We start from the raw sequence: 23,739 nt of genomic DNA, 5'->3' as shown, positions 1-23,739 counted from the left end.
TTAAAAGGTTTAATCATACTTATGGAAGTTTAATCATATTCTGGAAGCTATTTTATCTCCATCTTTTTATTTTTTATTTATTAAACTAAATTATAAAATGCTATTTGTTTTATATATTTTAATTACATTTTGAATGTTTCATTTTTAGATGTATATATAGATGTATTTATGGCAGCTTTTTACATTATTTACAAATATATACACTTATTTTGTGTATATAAAATGTATTATTCATTATTTTATTAACTTTTAATTTAAATAATTTTTATTTAATAAATTTGATGGACATTTTATCATATTTTGAGGACAGTTTTGTTCCCAAACCATAGCTGACCTGTGCATTCCTGTCAGCTTCGTCAGCATTATTCTTGATCCTCCACGGCAGACGAGGGCACCAGTTTTCAACCTAACACACACAATAACAGTGAGTTAGCATGTGTCAGAGCTAATGATCGGACATAAACCAGCAGACCATGGAAACACATCTTATTTCTCTGAGCAGCCTTGCATATTTACATATCAGTCCGCTCATTTAACTACCTGATCAATATTTAAGTTACACATCGACTGCTAAAGAGAATGAGATGATTGATATGGAAATGTATGCACGTCGCAATGTTCAAACCATTGCTTTTGGCCAAAATACAACTCCAGAATCCATAATAACACTTCCTCTAGTGGGAAGGTCAATCCCCTGTTGTCCTCTCACATCAAAATCCACTGACTTATTTGTTTTGGACTGTTTTCACTCGTAAACTGTGCTGGATCTGTGCATATTTCTCTCTGATTCAGACAAGATGGCATTTTCACTGGAAAAGGCAATGCTATGATTAGAGAACTCGTATTTTAGCAATGGTCTTAATGATAGATTTGTTTCTTACAAACACAGCTTTTTGTTTCTCAAGACATTAACTGATGGACTGGAGTGGTGTCGATTACTTGTGGATTATTGTGGTGTTTTTATCAGCTGTTTGGACTGTCATTCTGACGGCACCCATACACTTCAATGGATTAATTGGTGAGCAAGTCATGTAATGCTACATTTCTCCAAATCTGATGGGGGTACATTCTCAATAGCACAAAAATTTGGAAACCATCTAGCATCATGGTTTTACGTCAAAATGCCATGGTACTGCCACATACTTTTTTCTGAATGTTTGAGCCCTAGATACGTAACCATTAGTCCAATGTTTCTGTCATATCTTACCTCACTCAGATAAATGAAGAAGGAACAGGTGGATCCATCCACTCCGTAGTTGCCGTAGCAGGGGTCCGAACGCCACATGTCCTTCATCCACTGTAGAGGAGGAAACAAAAACACGTTGGTTTAGATCAGAAATAACGCTATAAACAAACCTCAGGGGTTTTGTCAATCTACCAAGTATACAAAATCCACAGTTGATCTGATAAGCAGTTGTGCAGGATGCTGTGCATAAAGTGTTTGACTTTGACATTTCCTGTCAAAGTTTTTCTAGAATATTTTTGAAGTTCTTAGGTCAGCTTGACCTTCAGAAAAATTGGTTTCCTCTTCCTGTATCCAATTTCTTCTCACAGTGAGACTCTCTCTAGGACGAAGAGGGACGTATTGATCTCAGCGCGTGGTTCAGATCACACTAATTGATCAGGTTTCTGAGAAAGATGCTGTCCGTGCGTCCGTGAGTCAGCACTTGATGAGAAAAAGCTGGAATTCGTATGAAGATGATACATTTTACATTGTCTGCATACAAATGTAGAAAATACGCAAACGTATTGTGTTTCATTTGCATATGTCTGAATATTTACATTTGTTTGCTGCATAAAAGCCAAACTAATCAAATTAACTACAGAAAGTTGAAAAAAGAATTAAAAAACTTATTACATTTATAATCTAAAGGTAATTTATTAATTTACTAAATGTATTTATTTTTAATTAAAATATAATTTTTTTTTACTTTTGTTTTTAAAACGGGTTTTGGTATACAAATAGCCAAACAAATCAAATTTAAACAGATTTGCAGATTTGCAAATAGAAGGCATAATTTGGATAAAACTTTACACGTTGACCTTAAAACTAATGCTTTAAAAGCACATTATCTTAAAAAACACACTCTTTTGTTAGATTCTTTGCGTTTGTGCTTTGGTTTAACAGATAAACACAACCGTTTTGAGACATTCTAACCCTTCAGACTAAAGTCAAACAAATCAGTCAGGCTGTTCTCACTGTTACTGTTGTCACATTCTGGTTTTAATTCTGCATGATTTTAAGACGATTTCCATATCGCAGGAATTTCCATGAGCTCTAAACGAAAGGACCTGTGATTATTGAGACGAGGCCAAGCTCGGGTCTGATCTGACTGAAAAGGCCGACCAGCTTCGTGTGCTCTGCTTGATGTTAAATCCCACGTAATTTGTCCCGTCTGGCTGCTACATCAATGTGCTGTAAAAATCCAGAGGGATTCGTTCTGAGGATCAGGTGAGCTCATTACGAAGAGTGGCATTCCAAGAACGAAAAAGCATTATCACATGGTAAAACTCCATTCTGAATTCTTTAAAGCATTTGAAAAATCTGAAACTTCTGGGAGGTTAAGCCACATGACGAAACACTTCAGACATGTGAACGCTAAACACTTCACACTAAGACGTGGCATATTACAGACCTCCATAAAAGAAGAAAAAAGTATAAAAAAGTATTATTATATATATATATATATATATATATATATATATATATATATATATATATATATATATATATATATACACACACACACACACTACATTAATATATATAAATCTATTTTATTTAATAATATATTTTTTGTTTATGGGCAACCAGATAAATTACTTTTATCATTTAAATATTCTGACAACAACAATAATAATAATAAATTATTATTATTAATAAATGATGATTGTAATTAATAAATTATTAATAATACCTTATAATTTAAGTAAAATATAAAAAATTATATATATATATATATATATATACATATATATATATATATATATATATATACATATATATATATATATATATATATATACATATATATATATATATATATATATATATATATATATATATACACGCACACATACATGGATGAATATATATGTATATGTATGTATGTATGTATGTATATATATATATATATATATATATATATATATATATATATATATATATATATATATATATATATATGCAAATATTTAATATCTCATTTTATTCTGCTTTTTAGCAACTTTTAGCAAACTGCATTTTTGTTCTTTTTCTCCTAATTTTTATGTAATTCTTGCAGACTTTAGTAACAACATGAGTACTCTGCTCATAACTAACACAAAAGCAGTTAAAAGCTTTCAAATATGTCTCAAAACGAATCAATATCTCTCTGTCTGTAAGGGGAACATCCCGCAGAGAGTCTTTAATTTAAAAAATCTATCTGTCTGGATTCAGGATGGAAATAGTTTCTAAATAAAGTCCAACCGATGAGAAGCCATAATAGGACAGTGACTCAGATCGAGAAACTTTCCTCAAAGAGCTGGATCAGAGGGTGCGAGAAACACTCACCTTCAACTTCCCTTCACAATGCGGAAACCCGTCAAGCAAGGGTAGCTCGCATTTCTCCTGTGCTCCGTTCAACAAGTCTGCGCACACACAGAGAAAGAGAGAGAAGAACATAACTAGCACACAACAGTCCCAAAACGACACATTTCACATCTGAAAATCAACAAGAGTGTTTGGCACGCAGGTCTCCGCCTGGAAGATCAATACCGTCCAATTATCGCACAATGCACGCTCAAATTAACTCGTTAACACAATATTAAGTGCAAAAGCCACATTGCGATTACAAAGCATTCATATTGTCTCTAATAAGTTACTTCGCCTCATTTGAACTGATACTTTGAACTGATACTTTCGTCAAACTAAGTCGTTTAAGTTTTGCTTACATGTTTTTTGAGACAATGAACCTCAATCATGAAATGCTAGCAGAACAAATTCGTTTGTGATTTGGAGGTAAAGTCATTTCTATGCAAATAAGTAAATAAGTACATGGGAAATGTATGTAAAAGTTTGATTTACAAATGATTTGCACTCTTGAACTTTCTTTAAACAAACTTTATTGTGCTCCAGTTTCATTAAACAAGGCCCAAAGTATGTGTAAACAAAATTAAATATTTAAAAAAGTAAATAATTGTAAATGTGTATTGTAACAGTCTAAGGTTAAAGCTAAATTTCAACTGTAGTCCCCGAATAAAACCACACCATGCTTAAAATGCATTTTTAAAAGCAAGTTTTGATAGTTTTAACATTAAGATAAGTAGCTCTTGTTTATGTAAATCATAAAGTGCAAAATTTACCGCTAACTTACCTTCAGACTGAATACTTTACAATCACAACCCAGAATCTACAAGCTTTTTCAGCACATGGGCACTCAGCCGGAAAAAGAGATCAATAATGCAGTTAACACGGCAAATTAACACAGTGTGAAATTAACACTAAGACCGAACACCCACATCTTGCCAAATGCATTCAAACGGTCTTCAAAGACGTTCTGTTGCTGCATTGCCCTGCAGAAAAAAACAATGAATGCAAACAAATGTGATGTAAAGGGAAAGCTCACCCAAAAATGAAAAATCTGTCATTAATTATTCACCCTCATGTCATTCAAAACGTGTAAAACTTTGTTCATCTTCGAAACACAAATAAAGATATTTTTGATGAAATCCAAGAGCTTTCTGACCCTGCATAGACAGCAACGCAACTGACACATTCAAGGCCCAGAAAGGTAGTAAGGACATCGCTAAAATAGTCCATGTGACATCAGTGGTTCAACCGTAATTTTATGAAGCTATGAGAACACTTTCTGTGCGCAAAGAAAACAAAAATAACTTTATTCAACAATGCCCTTCCAAAATATCTTAATTTGTGTTTAGAAGACGAATGAAGGTCTTACAGGTTTGGATGAGTAATTAATGACAGAATTTTCATTTCTGGGTGAACTAACCTTTAAAAATGGGAAAAACTTTGCAAACTCATCCTGTGTATAATACATAATAATGCATAAATATTTTGAGCCAAAATGTCTACTATTAAGGTTGATAAGATCAGAATTTATAGCTATCGTTAAAAATATCTGTTATGTTATAATTGTTCTTCGTATTTTTTACTAGACATTCTTTAAAGCAAACAGTTTATGTAACAACAAAGGATTGTTAAAAAATAAAACAAAAACAAACAAGAACAATGATATCTAAAGAACAACTAAATGTTGATAACGTAATAAAAGAAAAATAAATTTGTAGTCAAATTTTTTTTTATTATTGAAAATTAGTCTCAAATGATGTTCATAACATAATACATTAAATGAAACATTTTCAAACAAGAAAAAAATGGTAAACTTGTAAAATTGTTAGCATTTTCGTAAGTCATAAGTGTGCGCAAGTTTTACGTCTTCTGAACTGTCGTTTTATTTTAAATATCTAATTTTAAGGGTGATTAGATTCTAATTACAATTTAGAGCTACCTTTTTGTTTATTGTTTGTTTTGTTTTTTTAATCTTTTTATCTTCACTGTTCAAAGACAAGTTCAAAAACACATTTCATGACTGTTTTTGCGTTTATGAAAAGAATTGGAAATCAAGCTAGTGTTAACAATATATCCAAAAATTGCATTTTGTTTATCTGGAATCTTTACTGTTTGCCCAAAGCATTATTTTGCACATTATATCAACAATTTACATTAAAAAAGGGATAGAATGACAAAGAAAATGATGGCACAGCTTTATACTTTGAACTTTAACTTCTAACTGCCCTTTAGGGCCAAACAAACACAATCTAACCTAGCTTTTTCCTTTCTCTCTACCAGTTTCTGTCGAGCCATCAAATTCCGCAATCTCCTTCCTTCTGAGAAATTACTGATATGGATTTAGTCAACACATGTGTCATGAAAAAACCTTGGACCATGAATGCACTATTTGCAGATTCAAAAGAAACTGATCTTTGGGGACACAAGGTAGGCACACAATCTACTGTGCAAGCAAATGTGTCTCTCTTCCAATACAAGCATGCATCCTCATTCTGCAGACGAACCCTGATCCGAGTGCAGACTTTTACACTTTCCCGGACGCTTTTACTTCTCAGGCGATTTACAGTAGTCGCTCGGGTGTTCCCGGGAGTAAAGAGCTCTTTTCAAGGGAAAAGAAATCTCAGTGACTCAAGTTACCGAGTTTAAAAAGCCAAGCGATGTAGAATATCAAGTGCAAGGCTGACACAAATATATGACATCATACTGCAGAAATGGCTATTGTCAAGCCTGCATGTAAGCATGTTATACATAAAAAACTTTTAGGCTGAAACAGTCATTTGTTTCAATGAATTTAACAGCTATTTGAGAGGTTAAACTTAGGTTAGATCATAATATCATAACTTCAAGAGATACACAGTGATTTGTTTAAATGGTCTCGAAGTCATAGGATTCTAGCGTTCGACTTGACATCTAGAGATTAAATGTGCTGCCTGGTGTTTTTGCCACTGATTATCTTCACCCGTTTACATTAGCTATGAAATCCCTGAAGAGATTAACCCAATCCATAGACTGGGATGTCAGGAGGAGACTCTTAAAGCTCGCAGCTCAATCAAAATCCATTGTTTACAAAGGAAACGGGCCATAAGAGAGCAGAGAAGGGAGAGGAGTCGAAATGGGACAAGATGAGAAAAAATGAGAGAATAGTATAAGATGAGGGGAGTGTAAATGAGATGAGAGGGGAAAGCAGATGAGAGAACAGGAGACAAGGTAAGATGAGATAATATGATAATATGTGGAGACAAAATGAGAGAAGATGAAGGGAGACAAGAGCTAACAATGAGAGGAAATGAGAAGATAGGAGATGAGAGGCGAGGAAACGAATTTGAAAGGAGAAGAGAAACAAAGAGATGAGACAAGACAGGATGAAAATCGACAAGATGAATTCAGATGAGGTGAGTTGAGATGAGACACGAGACAAGATGATACAAGATAAAAAAGTGAGATGAGAGGAGATGATACAAGATGAAAGGAGATTAGATGAATGAATTGAGGTGAGACCGACGAGATGAGATGTTACATGATGAAAGGAGAGAAATCTATATGAGATGAAGTGAGATGAAAGGACAGAAGAGGACTCCAGGTGAGATGAGATGAGACACAATGAAAGGAAAACACACTAGATAAGATGAGATAAGATGAGGGAAAACAGGCTGAGGTGAGATGAGACACGATGAAAGGAAAACGAAGACAAGAAGAGATTAGACGGGAGGAGACAAGACCGTTTGAGTGGACTAGAAGAGAGTCGAAGACAAAATGAGAAGAGAAGAGGAGTCGAGTTTAGATTAAAAAAATAGGAGACAAGTAGATGGGGAGGAGAAACGACGAGATGAGAAGAGAGACACAAACTGCAGTAATGCGAGGGTGTTAGCCATGTGATTTCAAATGATTTGATTTGCAAGGGCTGGATCATCTTTCTGCTCTCTCTCTCTCATAATGCAGTAAGACTTGACGGCACTGCAGAACAATGGCTGGCCACAACCTAAATAGAACAGCACACTTTAAAAGCACATCCTGTAAACCAAACAAACACCCCACTGAGGGAACACCAAACAGTAAAGGATGTACATGTCATTCACAAAGTCACACAGTAACAAACAAAGAATTTAGACCATTTTGAGAGTCACATGACACAAATAACACAAGAGTCATGGGGGAGAAACGACAAAAATGAGGGATGAGCTGTGAAATTCACCTCTGTTCAGGTTGATGTCATGTCGTGAACGCTTTAACTCGATCGCCTGGTTGGGTATGTTTAACATACAAACACAATTTAGAGCTAAATTAGACCTTAATTGGACTTAATTAGACATGAACTCCCAAACAAACCCTGATCTGTTTCACACACACACACACGCACACACACACACAGGACACACTTGTCTGCCGCAGAGAGATTGTTTTACAATACAAAATCCAATAACATGAAGACCCACGCTAGGCATTCTGGGATGCATTGACGCCATCGGTACTGATACTGACCAGGTTTAAACCCATGCTGAATTTGAAATAGCATAACATACTATGCCTACAGTCTCTGTTATATGTTTTTATAATACTACTAGATAATGTGCATTTCCTAATTCAGCCTTAATTTGCATACTATGCATACTAAATATTATGCAACTGGAATTGGAGTCCCCAATCACACTACATTGGGGAAAAGTACCCCAAAGTTGGATGGTATACTATTTCCTATGGATTTTTAAAGTATGCGCCCATGTATGCATTATCAGGCTAATGTTACCCACAATCCCTTGCGTTACTTAAGAGCAGACTGTCTGTAATGGTTTTCAATTGATTTTTTCTTCAAAGATGAGATGATACAAGAAACGATGAGATTAAACCAGAGAAGAGGGCCATGAAATGCATTATGGGATGCTGTGACATCACTTCTACTGATAGTAGCTTAACCTGATTCCAAATTTGCTAAATGCTATGCGATATTGGAAATTTTATGTCGCAAAACAGTACGCCTAACTTACTCCACGGCATACTTTTTCTAATTTTTGATGTGTGCAACCCACGAAAGTGGACTAGTTTGTAACATTTTCAGAGTGAAACGTACACTTTTTGAAGTGTGCATACATTTAGGCTATTTTACTCACAATTCCCTTAGCACTCTTCTGTTTAAAAAAACAAAACATGGTAGAAATCCAATGGATTTTTGAAGTGCGCATAGGTTTGTGTACTTCAGGCTAATATTACCCATAATCCCTTCAGCCCTATAAAAGTAGACTAGTTTACAATGTTTTTAAAGTGACCTGTTCAAGAAACATGCCAAGAATTGTATGGATTTTTAAAGGGTCTATAAGTTTCTATACTTCAGGTTAATATTACCCACAATCCCTTCAGTGTTATGAAAGTATGCAATGTTTTTTGGAGGGCAGGCATGTGGCAGGAATCCAGTGGATTTTTGAAGTGTGCATATGTTTGTGTACTCTAGGCTAATATTACCAAGAATCCCTTCAGCACTACCAAAGTGGACTAGTTTACGATGTTTTTTGAGTGGACTAGTTTTGGATAATTGTACCATCACACTTTCGTTTGCTGATTGGGGCGATAACGTCCATATATCAAGTTAGATACATCAGTAGTGACGGGATTTCTTCTTTCATGAACTTTATGGAACTTCCTTCTTACTGTCACATACAAAAATGATGATTAGCTGAGAGGAAGAGAGAAAGATAAGAGGAATAAAGAAAGGGAATGATTTAGAGTCCGCATGTGGCGCTATGTAGAGTGGAAAAAACAGCTGTGCTTGACACAGGCACCATTGTAAACATGCAATCACATAAACACACACACACACACACTCAGATGGGCGTTTTCCGTCACACACTCCTCCAGGCTAAATAGTGTGAGACCCCGCAAGACAAACAGTCATCAAGAAGACAACGAGTGTGTCTTTCAATGAGAAAACAGCAAGAAATGGAGGAGCGAGAGGGGAAAAGCACTCAGGAGAGCTGTCTCTCTCTCTCTCTGTTGCGCTTCAGTGAGACACATTTCCCTCAGAGCAGCGTGTGTTTCTTTCTGTCATGCCAGAAAACACACACCGAGGGCACTTCTACGGCCAGTACTGAGGAGTGTGAGAGTACAGTGCTCTAGTGTGTGTGTGTGTGTGTGTGTGATCTCTGTTCCAGGCGGTTTGAGGCCGTTTCCTTCTTTCTGCCAAGCTGGAAGGGTTTTGCTGAAGCTTTCAAATGGATGTGACTCACACATGTTTACTTTTAAATCTGGACAAATTATAGATGATTAATGTTAATATAAAGGCGAATTTCATGAAAACAGAGAGAAAAACATTATTTTCATTACAATTAAGAAAAATTTCCAAATTAAATTGGCATCATACTATTGTTATTACACAATAAAACTTTTTTTTTTTCACAAACACGTGTGTATATGTACACACACACACACACACACACACGCATGTGTTCATATTTATTTATTTGTTTATTATTAACTATTTAATATACTTTTTATCATTATTCTGAATGGAAACTTTAAAAAATATATATTTATATTTTTTATAGTATAAATTTAAAATCTAATATGATTAAAAAACTTTTACTGACATGATCAAAAAATTAAATTAGCTTAACATATAACATGCCTACTAAATACTAATATATCCAATTAGCTACTTCAAAAATAACTTATCCAATCGTCCCAAAAATGTAAATACGAAAATACTTTATTTATTCTTTTTCATTACAATTTTATTAAATTAAATATTTATTAATTTGGTATTGGGAAGCACAGCAATATCCAAAAACTGAGTTCAGTAATGCTGTGCCATGATCCAGAACAGCCATTTCAAGCAACACATTCCAAAAATACATGAGCCGAAATAGTTCTGGACAGAGAAATGGGCCAAAATAACTCCACGTCACTGCTGTAGGTCAGAATGCATTTGGTTGAATGTATAGACAATTCAGAAGGTTCCATAGAAAGTATAATTTTTTTTACTTTTGACATCTAAATTCACTTTTTACATAGAAATGACAAAAACAAAATGCAGGATTAATTTAACATTTTGGGCTCTTAATTACTTTCCACTGTGTGCTGACCATCTTTCTCTGAATTAGATCATCGTCCCACAAGAGAACTGTGCAACACAATGAGCCTTTCATTACCCAGCACTGATAACTATCACATTTCTGACTACACAAGAGCTGAAAAGGCCAACAATGTGACTGACAGACAAGCAGTTACACACTAATGGAGACAAAAAAAAAAAGAAGTGTGCTTTCTAAGTAGCACCATATTGCTTCATGACACAGCGCAAAAGCATCAAATCCAACAGATGAAACTCAAAACCAGTTCGTTCACCTGTTATGCATCAGTTACCACCTGTTAAAAGCACACATTTCAGACTCGCCCATCTTTCGACACGCGCACATGTCCTCTGAGACCACACACACACACATACACATACACACACAGGCCGACAACAGTGGATTGTCAAAGTGGATCCAAAACGAGGAACCAAAAAAACTAATTGTGAGCTTGTGCTTCTGATACAAGTGTATGTTTCTGACATTTTTGGAGACAAATTGCTAAAAACAAAACAAAAAATGGTCCATTAATTGACTACTCTTTTTATTCATTTCTAAGCATCCTAATCGTTAATTATTTGTAAATGTTTTTGCAGGTTAAGTTACGCTTAATACAAAACAGGAAGTCCCATCGTTACAGTCTTCCGTGATTGATGAGATGAACTATTGCATTCAGCTAGATGTGTTTGGTATTATTGGTTCAGCCTGTTCCCTAAAGAGGAAAGCCACATCCGCCCTAGACGTACAAACGCAACTGCAGGGACACTCCACACCCAACCACGACTCTCTGGAGACCTCCGGCTCTGCAAAACAGGTGACAAACATCCAGAACTGGGAAATTACGTATCATCCAGGAATATTTTTATCAGACCAAATAATCTGAAAAGTTTTGCAACAATATCAAATCACGCTTATCCAGATAACAAGTTCCAGATGATAAGGGAATGGGAAAACAAATGCTTAATATTTAAAATGATCACTTTTATAAAGGCATGAATCATATATGTCTGTACTATATAGGTTAATTCTGAAAGTGTTTTTTTTTATTTACTATATTAGTCGATATTGGTTGAGTTGAGTTGCACTTTTTTAGTTTATAACAGGTTTTAGTTGTTTTTTTTATTTATTCAGTCAAAATCATAACTTTGTCCCTTTATCGCTCATTATCGGCCAGAAATTCAATATAGGCACAACCCTTAAGTGGGCTGAAAGAGATAAAAAGAAAACCGAACTAGATTTTTGGTCGCACATTATCTGAAGAAAATGGAAAAACTCATACAAAACTCGCAACCTTGAAGTTATGTTGATGTTAATCGTTTAAATGTGAAAATCGTAAGTTTGGCCACAAAGAAAAGTAGCAGGACATCGTTCACAACGAGTGACACAGTTTGAAGACTCTTCACATATCAGTGGCAATTTGCGATCTTGTCGTCACATTTTACAAGAAAAGATAATTGTCTGTTTTGCTTACATACACCTTTAACTTAAGACTAAAACAAAAAAAGGATTCATTGTTATTAGGTTCTCCATCTCATAATAGCCTACCAACATTTTATTAACAGTAGAAATTAAATTTAAATTACGTTTTAAAATCACTTACAGAGGAAGTTTGGTCCCATCAGGCTAACATGACAGTCACGACTCATGCCACTGTAAGCTTTTCTTTTTCTTTTGTTTTCACTTGCGATCTTTACAACACACTTTACATTACGTATTTCATGGCACACTCGTTTTACGCGTATTTGGCGCCACCTATTGTTGTGGGTGTATTATTGGCATGTTCACGCGCTGCGCAGTTCAAACGAGTAGCACGGTTTCGTTATGCTTTCAGCTTCGTTTGCCATTTGATGTTTCACATAAGCAACAGAAATGGCAGCGCGTTGAACCACGCGGTAGTCGCGCCAGTGTGACCGCACACAAAATTTAGTTGCACAGACAGAAAAACTGGTCGCAGTATGGAGCCCTGAGAATCATTCACATATTTCGAAGAAACGGGACAAATTCAATTGAACACTTATCATCAAAAATTGTAACCTTTAGTATTGTCCATTTATTGCTCATGATATGAAATTAATTATCAGATAGAATTTTAATATCGGTGCAACCCTCAAGTGGGTTAAAAGAGACACACAGAAAACCGAATATGTTAATATAAATAGAAAACCAAACTAAATTTATTTTTGGTTACACGTTATCTGAAGAAAGTGGCAACTCCAAAACTCATAACACTGAAGTCAATGTGATTGTTTTAATGTGATCAGTTTTATCACTAAGAAAATTAGTAGGACATTGTTCACAACAAGCCACACGAATTGAGTTTTTATTCACGCCTGTCAAACAAATGGTGCAGGATGAATTCAATTTAACTATTTTTTTCCAGCTGATGAACAATAAAAACACTGACAAACAATCAGAATTCACCTTTAAATAGCTTTAAAGACTTTAAAGAGCTAGAGCATTTAAAGCGACAGATGTCATAACTGTGTTTATACTAAACAGAACTCGAGTTGGTGTGGACGCTAATATAGTTAACATTCTTAACGTGAACAAGCCTTAACTGTAACTTTAACCCTACGTGTCTCTTTTAGCTAGCAAGGATGAACACTGTCTTTGTGCTATTGTTCTTGGCCTGCGAGTGTTTAGCTTATTAATTACACGTTGGCCTTGCGTCCACCAGCGGCATCTACGAGCACAATGAAGCAAGCCATTCTGTTTGCTAACAGTGGGTATCTCTGTCTGTGTCTCTCGCTCTCCCTCTCTCTCCTAGGATTCTAGGCTCTAGTCAAGAGCCAGAAGCGTAGAGCGTGCCAGCAGCATCACTTCAGCACCGTCCAGAGAGACGGTAACAGACACCGCTGGCGCAAACAAACACACACACATAGACACACAAGCCACGGGCCGCACGAACACCTGGGCTCTCTTCAATGCTGGCACGCAGAACCGATAACCTCTGAGAAAGAGAGAGAGAGCTGAGGTGAAACGTGCCATGTTTGGATAGATAACATCGGCGAGCGACGGTTCAGCGGTTTTAATCGGGTGGATCCGCAGACGCGAGATAATGTCAATCCAGGTCTGATGTTATCCTAAGAGTGAAGACAATAGGAATAATTTACCAAAAACATTAGCATATTACACGTGCTAGGTGTGTCATTTTTGAGCTAGCATCACTATACACTTTCTTTCTAAATCTTTCAAACATTCCCACCATCTTCTGGATATTTAGGCCTGAAACTCAGGACATTGGTTAAGACAGTGCTAGGTTGTTTTTTGGGCAACAGTATTTATATCTCAGTGTTTACGATGCTTATTAAGATGTGATGATTTAAAAAAAAAAAAAAAAAAAAAGGTTTTGTTCAATCTTCATCCAAGTATTTTAAACGTTAACGACATGTTTGGAAAAATACTCAACAGACCTCTTAAAACGTACCTAGCCGACATTTTACTTACATGTATCTTTGTATGCTGAAACATCCAATATTTTCTTTTCTTCTTAAGGTTCTGGTGGCTATGCCTTAATGTTATTTTATCATTGTTAAAAATGATGGCAATGAACTTGGAAAAATACTTTTTGGTCAGACTGAAAAAAACAACAAGTTCCAAGAACTCAACAACAAACAAAGTGTAGCTAGTTTATGTTGATCTTTCTGCATCGAAAATAAAATTTTTCTACCATACGTTTGTTTTAAATGGACGAATTTATTGACGCAAATGTGATATGCTAATTCAACTATGATTAAATCTAATTGAGAAAACAGCGTGAATCCTAAACAAGAAAAAGGACAGCGCTCACATTTTAAAAACAATGACGAAGACAATATAAACAAAGCAAATAGCTGAATATACAGAAAAATAACAGTCCTTTAAATGTAGGTAGCTTATATTTTTACATTAAAAAATTACAATATTTTGTATCCCTCTTTGTGCTAGCTACAAGATTCAGTTTGTTGTTACTAACATTGATATGCGTTTACGAAAAACAGCCAAGCTAACTGGCAACTGGAACTTTGAGATCATTTGCCTCCAAAACAAACTCAACAAATAGACTCGGACTCTCAGATCTTCTAATAAACATCTTTGGGTATATTGGTTGTCAACTGAGAGAAACAACTTTCAAATTGCAACAAAGAGACGTATTCTGACACTGCTGGGAAACAAAACACGTTTGAGGTTAACAGCAGGTGACCTACGAACAAAAAGCCCTTCCATTTCTTTGAATTAGTTGTTTCTTCAAACATTAAATGCACCCATTGAGAGCAACACCGTAAGAACGAGCAGAAGGAGAATGTTCTCTGATGTGGGCGCAAGAGTTCACACGTACACTCTCCAGTTTACAGTTCCAACATGAATGCCACAATGAGTCTTTGTGAGGCCCTCTCAGACAGTATTACTTAGATTTGTCATCATGTTGATGGACTATAAAGAGTCGTTTGATAGCTCTGAGAAGCAGGACCTTCCATATTTTCTTTGCTAGCTGTCAGGCCCACTCGGTCACTAGTCAGGGAATAATAGCGTTTTGGAGAGCTTGGGACTGCGTGTAAAGATTCGAGCTGCTGTTATCCTGAACTATGACTTACATTTGAATATATTGGTTTGAGTTCTCAAAGACATCTACAGCATGATGTTAACCAAACAGAGACCTAAAATGACATTTTGTTAATACACTGCAAAACTCAACACTATAAAAATAGCATCTTCTAGATGGTTGTAGCATGTTATGTGGTTGGTAAAGGTTTTTTGGGTGGTTTTAATATATTGTTAAGCTGCTGATTCCTTCGGGCTTATTTTAACATGTTGATTTGCAGCTGGTAGCGTGTTCTTTATGGTTTTAGCACATTGTTAAGATTTTTGTTGTCATTTGTATTAGTTTTTTAATGTCTATTTATTATATTACATGTCTATTTTTTCATTTACATTATTATTATTAATTATTTTTAGTAAATCAAGTTAAACTAAGTGAAAATTAAAAATGTTGCTTTAGCAACCTTAGTATTATAGTGATGCTTGACGCATCAAGCACTGTTTACAACGGCGGCTAAATTATTTACGCAGTGCACAATCTTCACAAATCAAGTTAGCATTGACGAACGGTGAGTGTTACACAATCTAATGCCATAATAACACACCATATCCATCAATACTGTCATTTTAACCTGCCTTTGCAACTTAATGCATCTTATAAAGTAATTTAGCTAAGTTTGAGATATAAACAAAAGGTCAGCACCAGAACTGTCATCACAGCAGGTCTGTCAAAAAAGCAGCCGGAGAGAGAGAGGGTTAGCGATATCCAGCCGCTGTCAAGCCCCATATGACTCAATGGGGGTTTGGCCTATATTAAGCACAATGAGTCAGAGACGATGATCACATCCTCACACACATCAATTCCATTGACAGAGAAATCACACTCATACAACCTTTACAGAAAAGCACGGAGGATGAACCATGTTACAGTGATGACATCAGATGCTAATACCATGGTATTTTAATATAGGCTAAGCATGGAACTGAATGATTACCATATGTTTTATGTGTCACTTCTGAGAATACCATTGTAAAAATATGGCATTACCATGATAAATGACCAAAACCATGTTGTTATAATTGTACATGTACAAGAAAATATGGTATTTGGTAAATATCTCAACCAGGGTTTGTATGAGAAACATGGTATTACTGTGGTAAATGTCTAACAACATAGTATTACCATTCTAAAAACCATGGTATTACTTTAGTACCAAACCACTGTATTAAAATCATGGCATTACTGTGGTAAATGTCCTATAAACATGGTATTATTAGGATACAGCAGTAACCACAGTTCAACTACGCTATTTATAGTGTGAAATTATACAATATAGTGCAATTATCCATTGGTGACAATGACCACAATGACCAATCTGCCAAAACAGTTTAACTATGGTACCAAAATGATTAATTGTACCATTAATGATTAAGACTGACAGACTGCAACGGCTTGAGTTAAAAATCTTCGTTTGTGTTCTACTGAAGGAACAAAGTCACCTACATCTTGGATGCCCTTGGGGTAAGCAGATAAACATCACATTTTTATTTTTGGGTGAACTATCCCTTTAAATTCAGTCATCCAATCAAAAAAAAAAGATGGCATTGTGCCTACAGAAGACACACACGCATAGAGTTTAGCATCAAACTTCAATGCTGCCAAGTCAAACTTTGCTTTAGTGACAAGCTACATTAACTCTTGGTTTTGTCACTACAACCTGAAACAACACTACATTATAAACACAGTGAAAATCAATAAGCGTAACTGCCAACTACAAAAACCGCCTCCGCAGAGAATCTCACGTCAAAGAAAAGCAGTTTAGCATTCCATGAACAAATCAAACAGTATTTGATGATAAATATCCTGTTTGACTACAAAGCTATCACTCATAACATAGCCAAGCCTTTTTTTCTAAAAAATACTTGGTGAAACTACAAATAGTTTGTTTTCTCCCACGGTTGTTAATCATCTTGGAGCTGGGGGAAAATCAATGGGATCCAATAAAGAAGGCAGGAGCTGTGAAAGAAAACCATGTATGTGTGTGTGTGATGCATACGACAGTGTGTGCCATGATGTGTAAAGAGTGCTGTGTTTACTTGGAAGTCTACTGAGGGCATCAATGTGGGGCAGTCAAGGAGAAACAGAAAGATTACCAGAAAATAGGCTACTTCAACACGAGAAAGAGCATCTGTACCTGCCACGTTGACTTTCTCTGGGCTGACGGGGTTTGGTGCAGGGGTCCCGGTTCCATTGGTCAAGTTGGTACTGGTGACGTTGTACATGATATTGTCCACTTTAGACTCCAGCTTTGACAATCTCTGCATTATATTATCCAGAAGAACAGCTAGAGTCTTCTTCAGATCTGCACAACAGAATATGATATATATATGATTAGCTAAAACATTACAATAAAACACAAAATATTGACACTTTTCGTAGTTGAATCTCTCTATTAGTGCTACTGGATCTTAGCGCCGCGTTTGATACTATCGACCACAACATTCTTTTAAATAGACTAGAAAATTATTTTGGCATTAGAGGAAGTGCACTGGCATGGTTCAAATTGTACTTATCTGACCGCCATCAATTTATGGCAGTAAATGAAGAGGTATCATACCAATCACAAGTGCAGTATGGAGTACCTCAAGGCTCAGTACTTGGCCCCTTACTTTTCATGCTTTACATGTTACCCTTGGGAGATATCATTAGGAAACATGGTGTTAGCTTTCACTGTTATGCTGATGATACCCAGCTCTATATTTCTTCGCGACCTGATGAAACTTACCAATTTGCAAAACTAACGGAATGTATAGCTGATATCAAAAACTGGATGAGTAGCAATTTCTTACTGCTAAATTCTGAAAAAACAGAGGTGTTAATTATTGGACCAAAAACTTTTGCATGCAATAACCTAGGTCACTGTCTAATACTTGATGGCTGCTCTGTAAATTCTTCGTCACCAGTTAGGAACCTAGGCGTACTTTTTGATAGCAATCTTTCCTTCGAAAAACATGTTTCGAGCATTTGTAAAACTCAATTTTTCCATCTTAAAAAATATATCTAAATGACGACCTGTGCTCTCAATGTCAAATGTAGAAACATTAATTCATGCATTCATGATCTCGAGGCTAGATTATTGTAATGCTTTATTGGGTGGTTGCTCTGCACGTTTAATAAACAAACTCCAGCTGGTTCAAAATACAGCAGCTAGAGTTACTAGAACCAGAAAGTATGACAACATTAGCCCGGTTCTGTCTGCACTGGCTCCCTATTGAACATTGTATACATTTTAAGATCTTGCTAATTACCAATCAAGCCCTGACTGGTTTGGCACCTCAGTATTTCAGTGACCTCTTATCACATTATAGTCCTTCAGATCCGCTGCAATCTCAAAACTCTGGCCATTTGATAATACCTAGAATATCAAAATCAAGTGCAGGCGGGAGATCGCTTTCCTATTTAGCGCCCAAATTCTGGAACAATCTACCTAACACTGCTTGGAAAGCACACACTCTGTCAGTTTAAATCTAGATTAAAGACCCATCTCTTTAACCTGGCTTACACATAATACACTATCGCATTTCTATAATTCAAATTAGTTAAAGGATTGTTAGGCTGCATTAATTAGGTCAACCGGAACCGGGAACACTTCCCAAAACACCTGATGTACTTGCTACATTGTTAGAAGAATAGCATCTACGCTAATATTAGTCTGTTTCTTTCTTTTTCCAAGGTCACCGTAGCCACCCAGATCCAGACTGTATCCAGATCAGATGGTGGATCAGCACCTAGAGATGACCTCTACAGGCAGGACACCTAGATGAGCCCCAGAGACTGATCCCCAGTGAAGACCCTGTCTCCAAGACGGCCATCGGGACAAGACCACAGGAACCAGATGAGTCCTTTGCACAATCTGATTCTGCTTTAGCCTAGATTTAAACTGCTGATTTTGTCTGGCCAGAGGAGAATGACACCATTTCGACAAATTTCCCCGTCTAAATACTGTAAAGCTGATATAAAGCCACCCAGCTTTATATCAAGCCGATGTAAAGCTGCTTTGACACAATTTGCATTGTTAAAAGCGCTATACAAATAATATTGACTTGACAAGCCCGTTCATATTTTTGCACGACAGGGCAGCTCACTTCTTCTGAAAATGCAAAAATGTACATTTATTATTTATTATTAGATTTGTTTGGGTTGAACTACTTCTGATTTTTTAAAGTCGACTTTTATGTGATGAAAGTCGAGTCGAAGTCGACTAGTCGCTGATGACGTAATTAATGAACAAATAAGTCTGAAGCGGAGACAAACACCTTGTGCACAGCTATGGCATATGACACAGCACTGCCCACATGGCTATTGCTCCTATAATAGCTTATTTTTATCAGTTCTTTCATCTTTGGGTCGTTATATTTCTCACAGATTTCTGCTCGTTCTAAATCAGATACAGATAAGTAGCACAGTAAAGATTACAATTATATGGATGAATGCATTAGTGAGAACGATTGCGTGTGTGAATGAATTCTACCTGGCAGCGTCTCTCTACTAGTAGTGAAGCTGTGGGATTTAGTTATTAAGAAATATATGCTTGAACTTTTCAGTTTCTAAGCTATTTTATTGAGAAATCACAGAACAGTGTTGACAATACATTTCCGCGCTGAATGATTCTGTGCGTGCGATCTGCGCGTGATGTATTGTACGCGCTACTGTCTGAAGCCTATGTGTGTGCGCTACAGTGCAGCAGCACATTAGATTAGAACAGCGATTAACTTACCTGTACAATAAGCTGTTTAAAATGTGCATTCTCCCATTCAATTTTGACCATCCAGTAATATAATCACACGTCTCTTGTGGAGCGCTTTCAGAGTATGAATTAATTTGTAATTTTAACTGTTTGGAAACAGAGCGTAAATGTGAATTTCTTATCCTGTTGCGCCCTCTATAGGACCAGCGACTAGTCGACGTCAAGCTAAAAGCGTCATGGCAGAGCACTGAAGTCGACTAGTCGATTAGTCGGTGCAACCCCTACTCTGTGCCCACATACTATATTTTGATGCAACTAAATTCTCAATAAAACTGTTTTCAGTGATATATTTTACTGCCAAGTTTTTCTGCCACACATTAAGGTGTATTAAACATGTATCAATCTTTTCTTCTGTACACATAAAATAGAATAGAATAAATTATGATGAACTAATAGACAAGACGCCCATTTAGATACTCAATCCACACACTTAACAAAATGAGGCCAACACACCTCCAGCATTTCAAACAGGTTTTTAGTATGACTCCATCTGAAACACAAGCTTCCTGCAGGAATAAAAAACCATCCATATGCTCAATAACTCAATAACCAAGTTTCATCTTGATAATACACTATAAAAGATGACTATGCTCTAATGCAGAGAATGACATAGAGGAAAAGTGCAGTTTGGAATGATACAAATGCAATTATGAACCAGAATCGCGAGATTCATTGAGTAGAGACTCCTGATTAAGTGATTTATTGTATTAAACAATCTAAATTAACAAACAAACTGCATGTAATAAAATAAATAATACAGAAGGAAAAATAAGCTTTATTCTTTAACTATGGTTCATTCCTTGGTGACAACAATTACTGTCATACATTCAATTCATCCAGGCTACTTGAACCGAGAACAAACACACTGTTAAACTTGTTTCCAGTTTAAAACGCCTTGAAGTACTTGTTCCTGTTTCTCACTCACATCTCATAAAAGAATGAAGGACATAATAGAAATGTACTTTTCATGATGCATGACTAGTGAAGACTGGCCCAATTTCCCCATCCAATCAAATCCCAAACGATCCCATCCCATTACTTCTTGCTAAATATTCTTTTTCATGCAGAAATATGTCACATTATGGAAGTTCAACTCATTGTGAATGTCTCAAACTCATTTTATCGCTTTCTCTCTGGCTCAAAAAATAGTCCAAATCCAGCAGGATTTTCTCTGACAGATGGAGACAAGAGAGTATAATCCATATTTCTATGTTGCTGAGTGCCGTAGCTCACAATGATGAGGACGTCATGACGTCATGATCACTAAACCCCTCAGAGAGCAGTAAAACCTTCAGGATGGGCCGTATTCATATGATATTTTAGTTTTTTTTCAAAAGGACATGTAATTTTTTTATCTTATTTGTCAGTCCCACAAGCTGATTAAAACCGATATTTATTTCTATAAAAAGCACTCAACAATATTCACAGGTAAAGTAACTTAATTTATAAATTGTTTGGATAATAATTTTCAAGTTATTCAAGTTAAAATAGCAGTCATTCAAGTTAAAATAGCATTTAAATTAGACAAACAGCCTTAAAATAATTAATTTAAATCTTCCAAGCTGCAAGACAGCTAGGTAAAACAAGTTTTATGGGAATAACAAAATCTTACAGACAATAATGGGATCAGGACATGGAAAAAAAAAACATTGTCTTGCAGAAAAAAAGCTCGATAATCGGTTTGATCAATATTTCCTTTTACCGATATTCACGTATTAAAAAAAGCTTCCAACAACTATACTCACAGGAAAACTTCATTTACAAATTGTTTGGATAACATTAAAAAGATATTTGTTACAAATAAAAAAGCAAAAAAATAAAAAAATGCCCTTAAAATGCAAATACTAAAAACAACAAGAGTAATATTAAATATTTATTACTATTATTAATAAAATATTAATTATGAATTATGTCTTTTTAATCTAATGTTCATGATTTTTTTTTTAAAGCAGAAACTAGGCCTATATTTAAAAACCGGCTCTGCATAGCAGTTATCGGTACACTTAAAATAATATTATTTTTTTAAATAATAATAAAAACATTCCTTAACATTGAACATTAAGAATAATACAATAAACAATATTGGTTACAGGTACATTTAAATAAAAAAAAAGTCTGGAAAAAAATTATTATATATATATATATATATATATATATATATATATATATATATATATATATATATATATATATATATATATATATATATATATATACATATACACACACACACACACTCACCTAAAGGATTATTAGGAACACCTGTTCAATTTCTCATTAATGCAATTATCTAATCAACCAATCACATGGCAGTTGCTTCAATGCATTTAGGGGTGTGGTCCTTGTCAAGACAATCTCCTGAACTCCAAACTGAATGTCAGAATGGGAAAGAAAGGTGATTTAAGCAATTTTGAGCGTGGCATGGTTGTTGGTGCCAGACGGGCCGGTCTGAGTATTTCACAATCTGCTCAGTTACTGGGATTTTCACGCACAACCGTTTCTAGGGTTTACAAAGAATGGTGTGAAAAGGGAAAAACATCCAGTATGCGGCAGTCCTGTGGGCGAAAATGCCTTGTTGATGCTAGAGGTCAGAGGAGAATGGGCCGACTGATTCAAGCTGATAGAAGAGCAACTTTGACTGAAATAACCACTCGTTACAACCGAGGTATGCAGCAAAGCATTTGTGAAGCCACAACACGCACAACCTTGAGGCGGATGGGCTACAACAGCAGAAGACCCCACCGGGTACCACTCATCTCCACTACAAATAGGAAAAAGAGGCTACAATTTGCACGAGCTCACCAAAATTGGACAGTTGAAGACTGGAAAAATGTTGCCTGGTCTGATGAGTCTCGATTTCTGTTGAGACATTCAGATGGTAGAGTCAGAATTTGGCATAAACAGAATGAGAACATGGATCCATCATGCCTTGTTACCACTGTGCAGGCTGGTGGTGGTGGTGTAATGGTGTGGGGGATGTTTTCTTGGCACACTTTAGGCCCCTTAGTGCCAATTGGGCATCGTTTAAATGCCACGGCATTGTTTCTGACCATGTCCATCCCTTTATGACCACCATGTACCCATCCTCTGATGGCTACTTCCAGCAGGATAATGCACCATGTCACAAAGCTCGAATCATTTCAAATTGGTTTCTTGAACATGACAATGAGTTCACTGTACTAAAATAGCCCCCACAGTCACCAGATCTCAACCCAATAGAGCATCTTTGGGATGTGGTGGAACGGGAGCTTCGTGCCCTGGATGTGCATCCAACAAATCTCCATCAACTGCAAGATGCTATCCTATCAATATGGGCCAACATTTCTAAAGAATGCTTTCAGCACCTTGTTGAATCAATGCCACGTAGAATTAAGGCAGTTCTGAAGGCGAAAGGGGGTCAAACACAGTATTAGTATGGTGTTCCTAATAATCCTTTAGGTGAGTGTATGCATATGTATATATATATATACATTATATATATATATATATATATATATATATATATATAAATTAATAACTTTAACATGAAGAATAATACAGCAAACAAATAAATATGTATAAAACAAATACTACAAAAGCATAGAAAATTAAGAAAGGAAGGAATCTAAACTCTCCAGATCATTTTCAGTATTTCAAAGCATATACCACCCTATTACAACAACCTGAAACCACCTTTGAGGACCATCATTATGCTTTTAAAGGTTAAGATGGCATCCAACAATGTTGACACTGCTTCTAATGTAACGGTAAGACGACCTTTAAATGAGCCTGACCCACATCTGAA

The 23,739-nt window shown here is 35.8% G+C and overlaps 1 protein-coding gene across 1 annotated transcript in view; it reads right to left on the bottom strand.

Moving 5' to 3' along the window:
- LOC306867547 (alpha-1,6-mannosylglycoprotein 6-beta-N-acetylglucosaminyltransferase A-like) overlaps positions 1-23,739 on the bottom strand; it is a 70,132-nt gene that overhangs the window by 29,088 nt on the left and 17,305 nt on the right. Inside the window, exons 3-6 of the mRNA XM_079413274.1 lie at positions 17,343-17,510; positions 3,554-3,630; positions 1,208-1,297; positions 335-406 (exon numbers count right to left, since the gene is read on the bottom strand). Of these exons, the coding sequence (XP_079269400.1) occupies positions 335-406; positions 1,208-1,297; positions 3,554-3,630; positions 17,343-17,510 (407 nt within the window). The remainder of the gene's footprint in view (positions 1-334; positions 407-1,207; positions 1,298-3,553; positions 3,631-17,342; positions 17,511-23,739) is intronic.

Source organism: Barbus barbus, assembly GCF_936440315.1.
Source record: "Barbus barbus genome assembly, chromosome: 49".
Classification (NCBI taxonomy): domain Eukaryota; kingdom Metazoa; phylum Chordata; class Actinopteri; order Cypriniformes; family Cyprinidae; genus Barbus; species Barbus barbus.
This window is presented reverse-complemented; position numbering and strand designations above follow the sequence as displayed.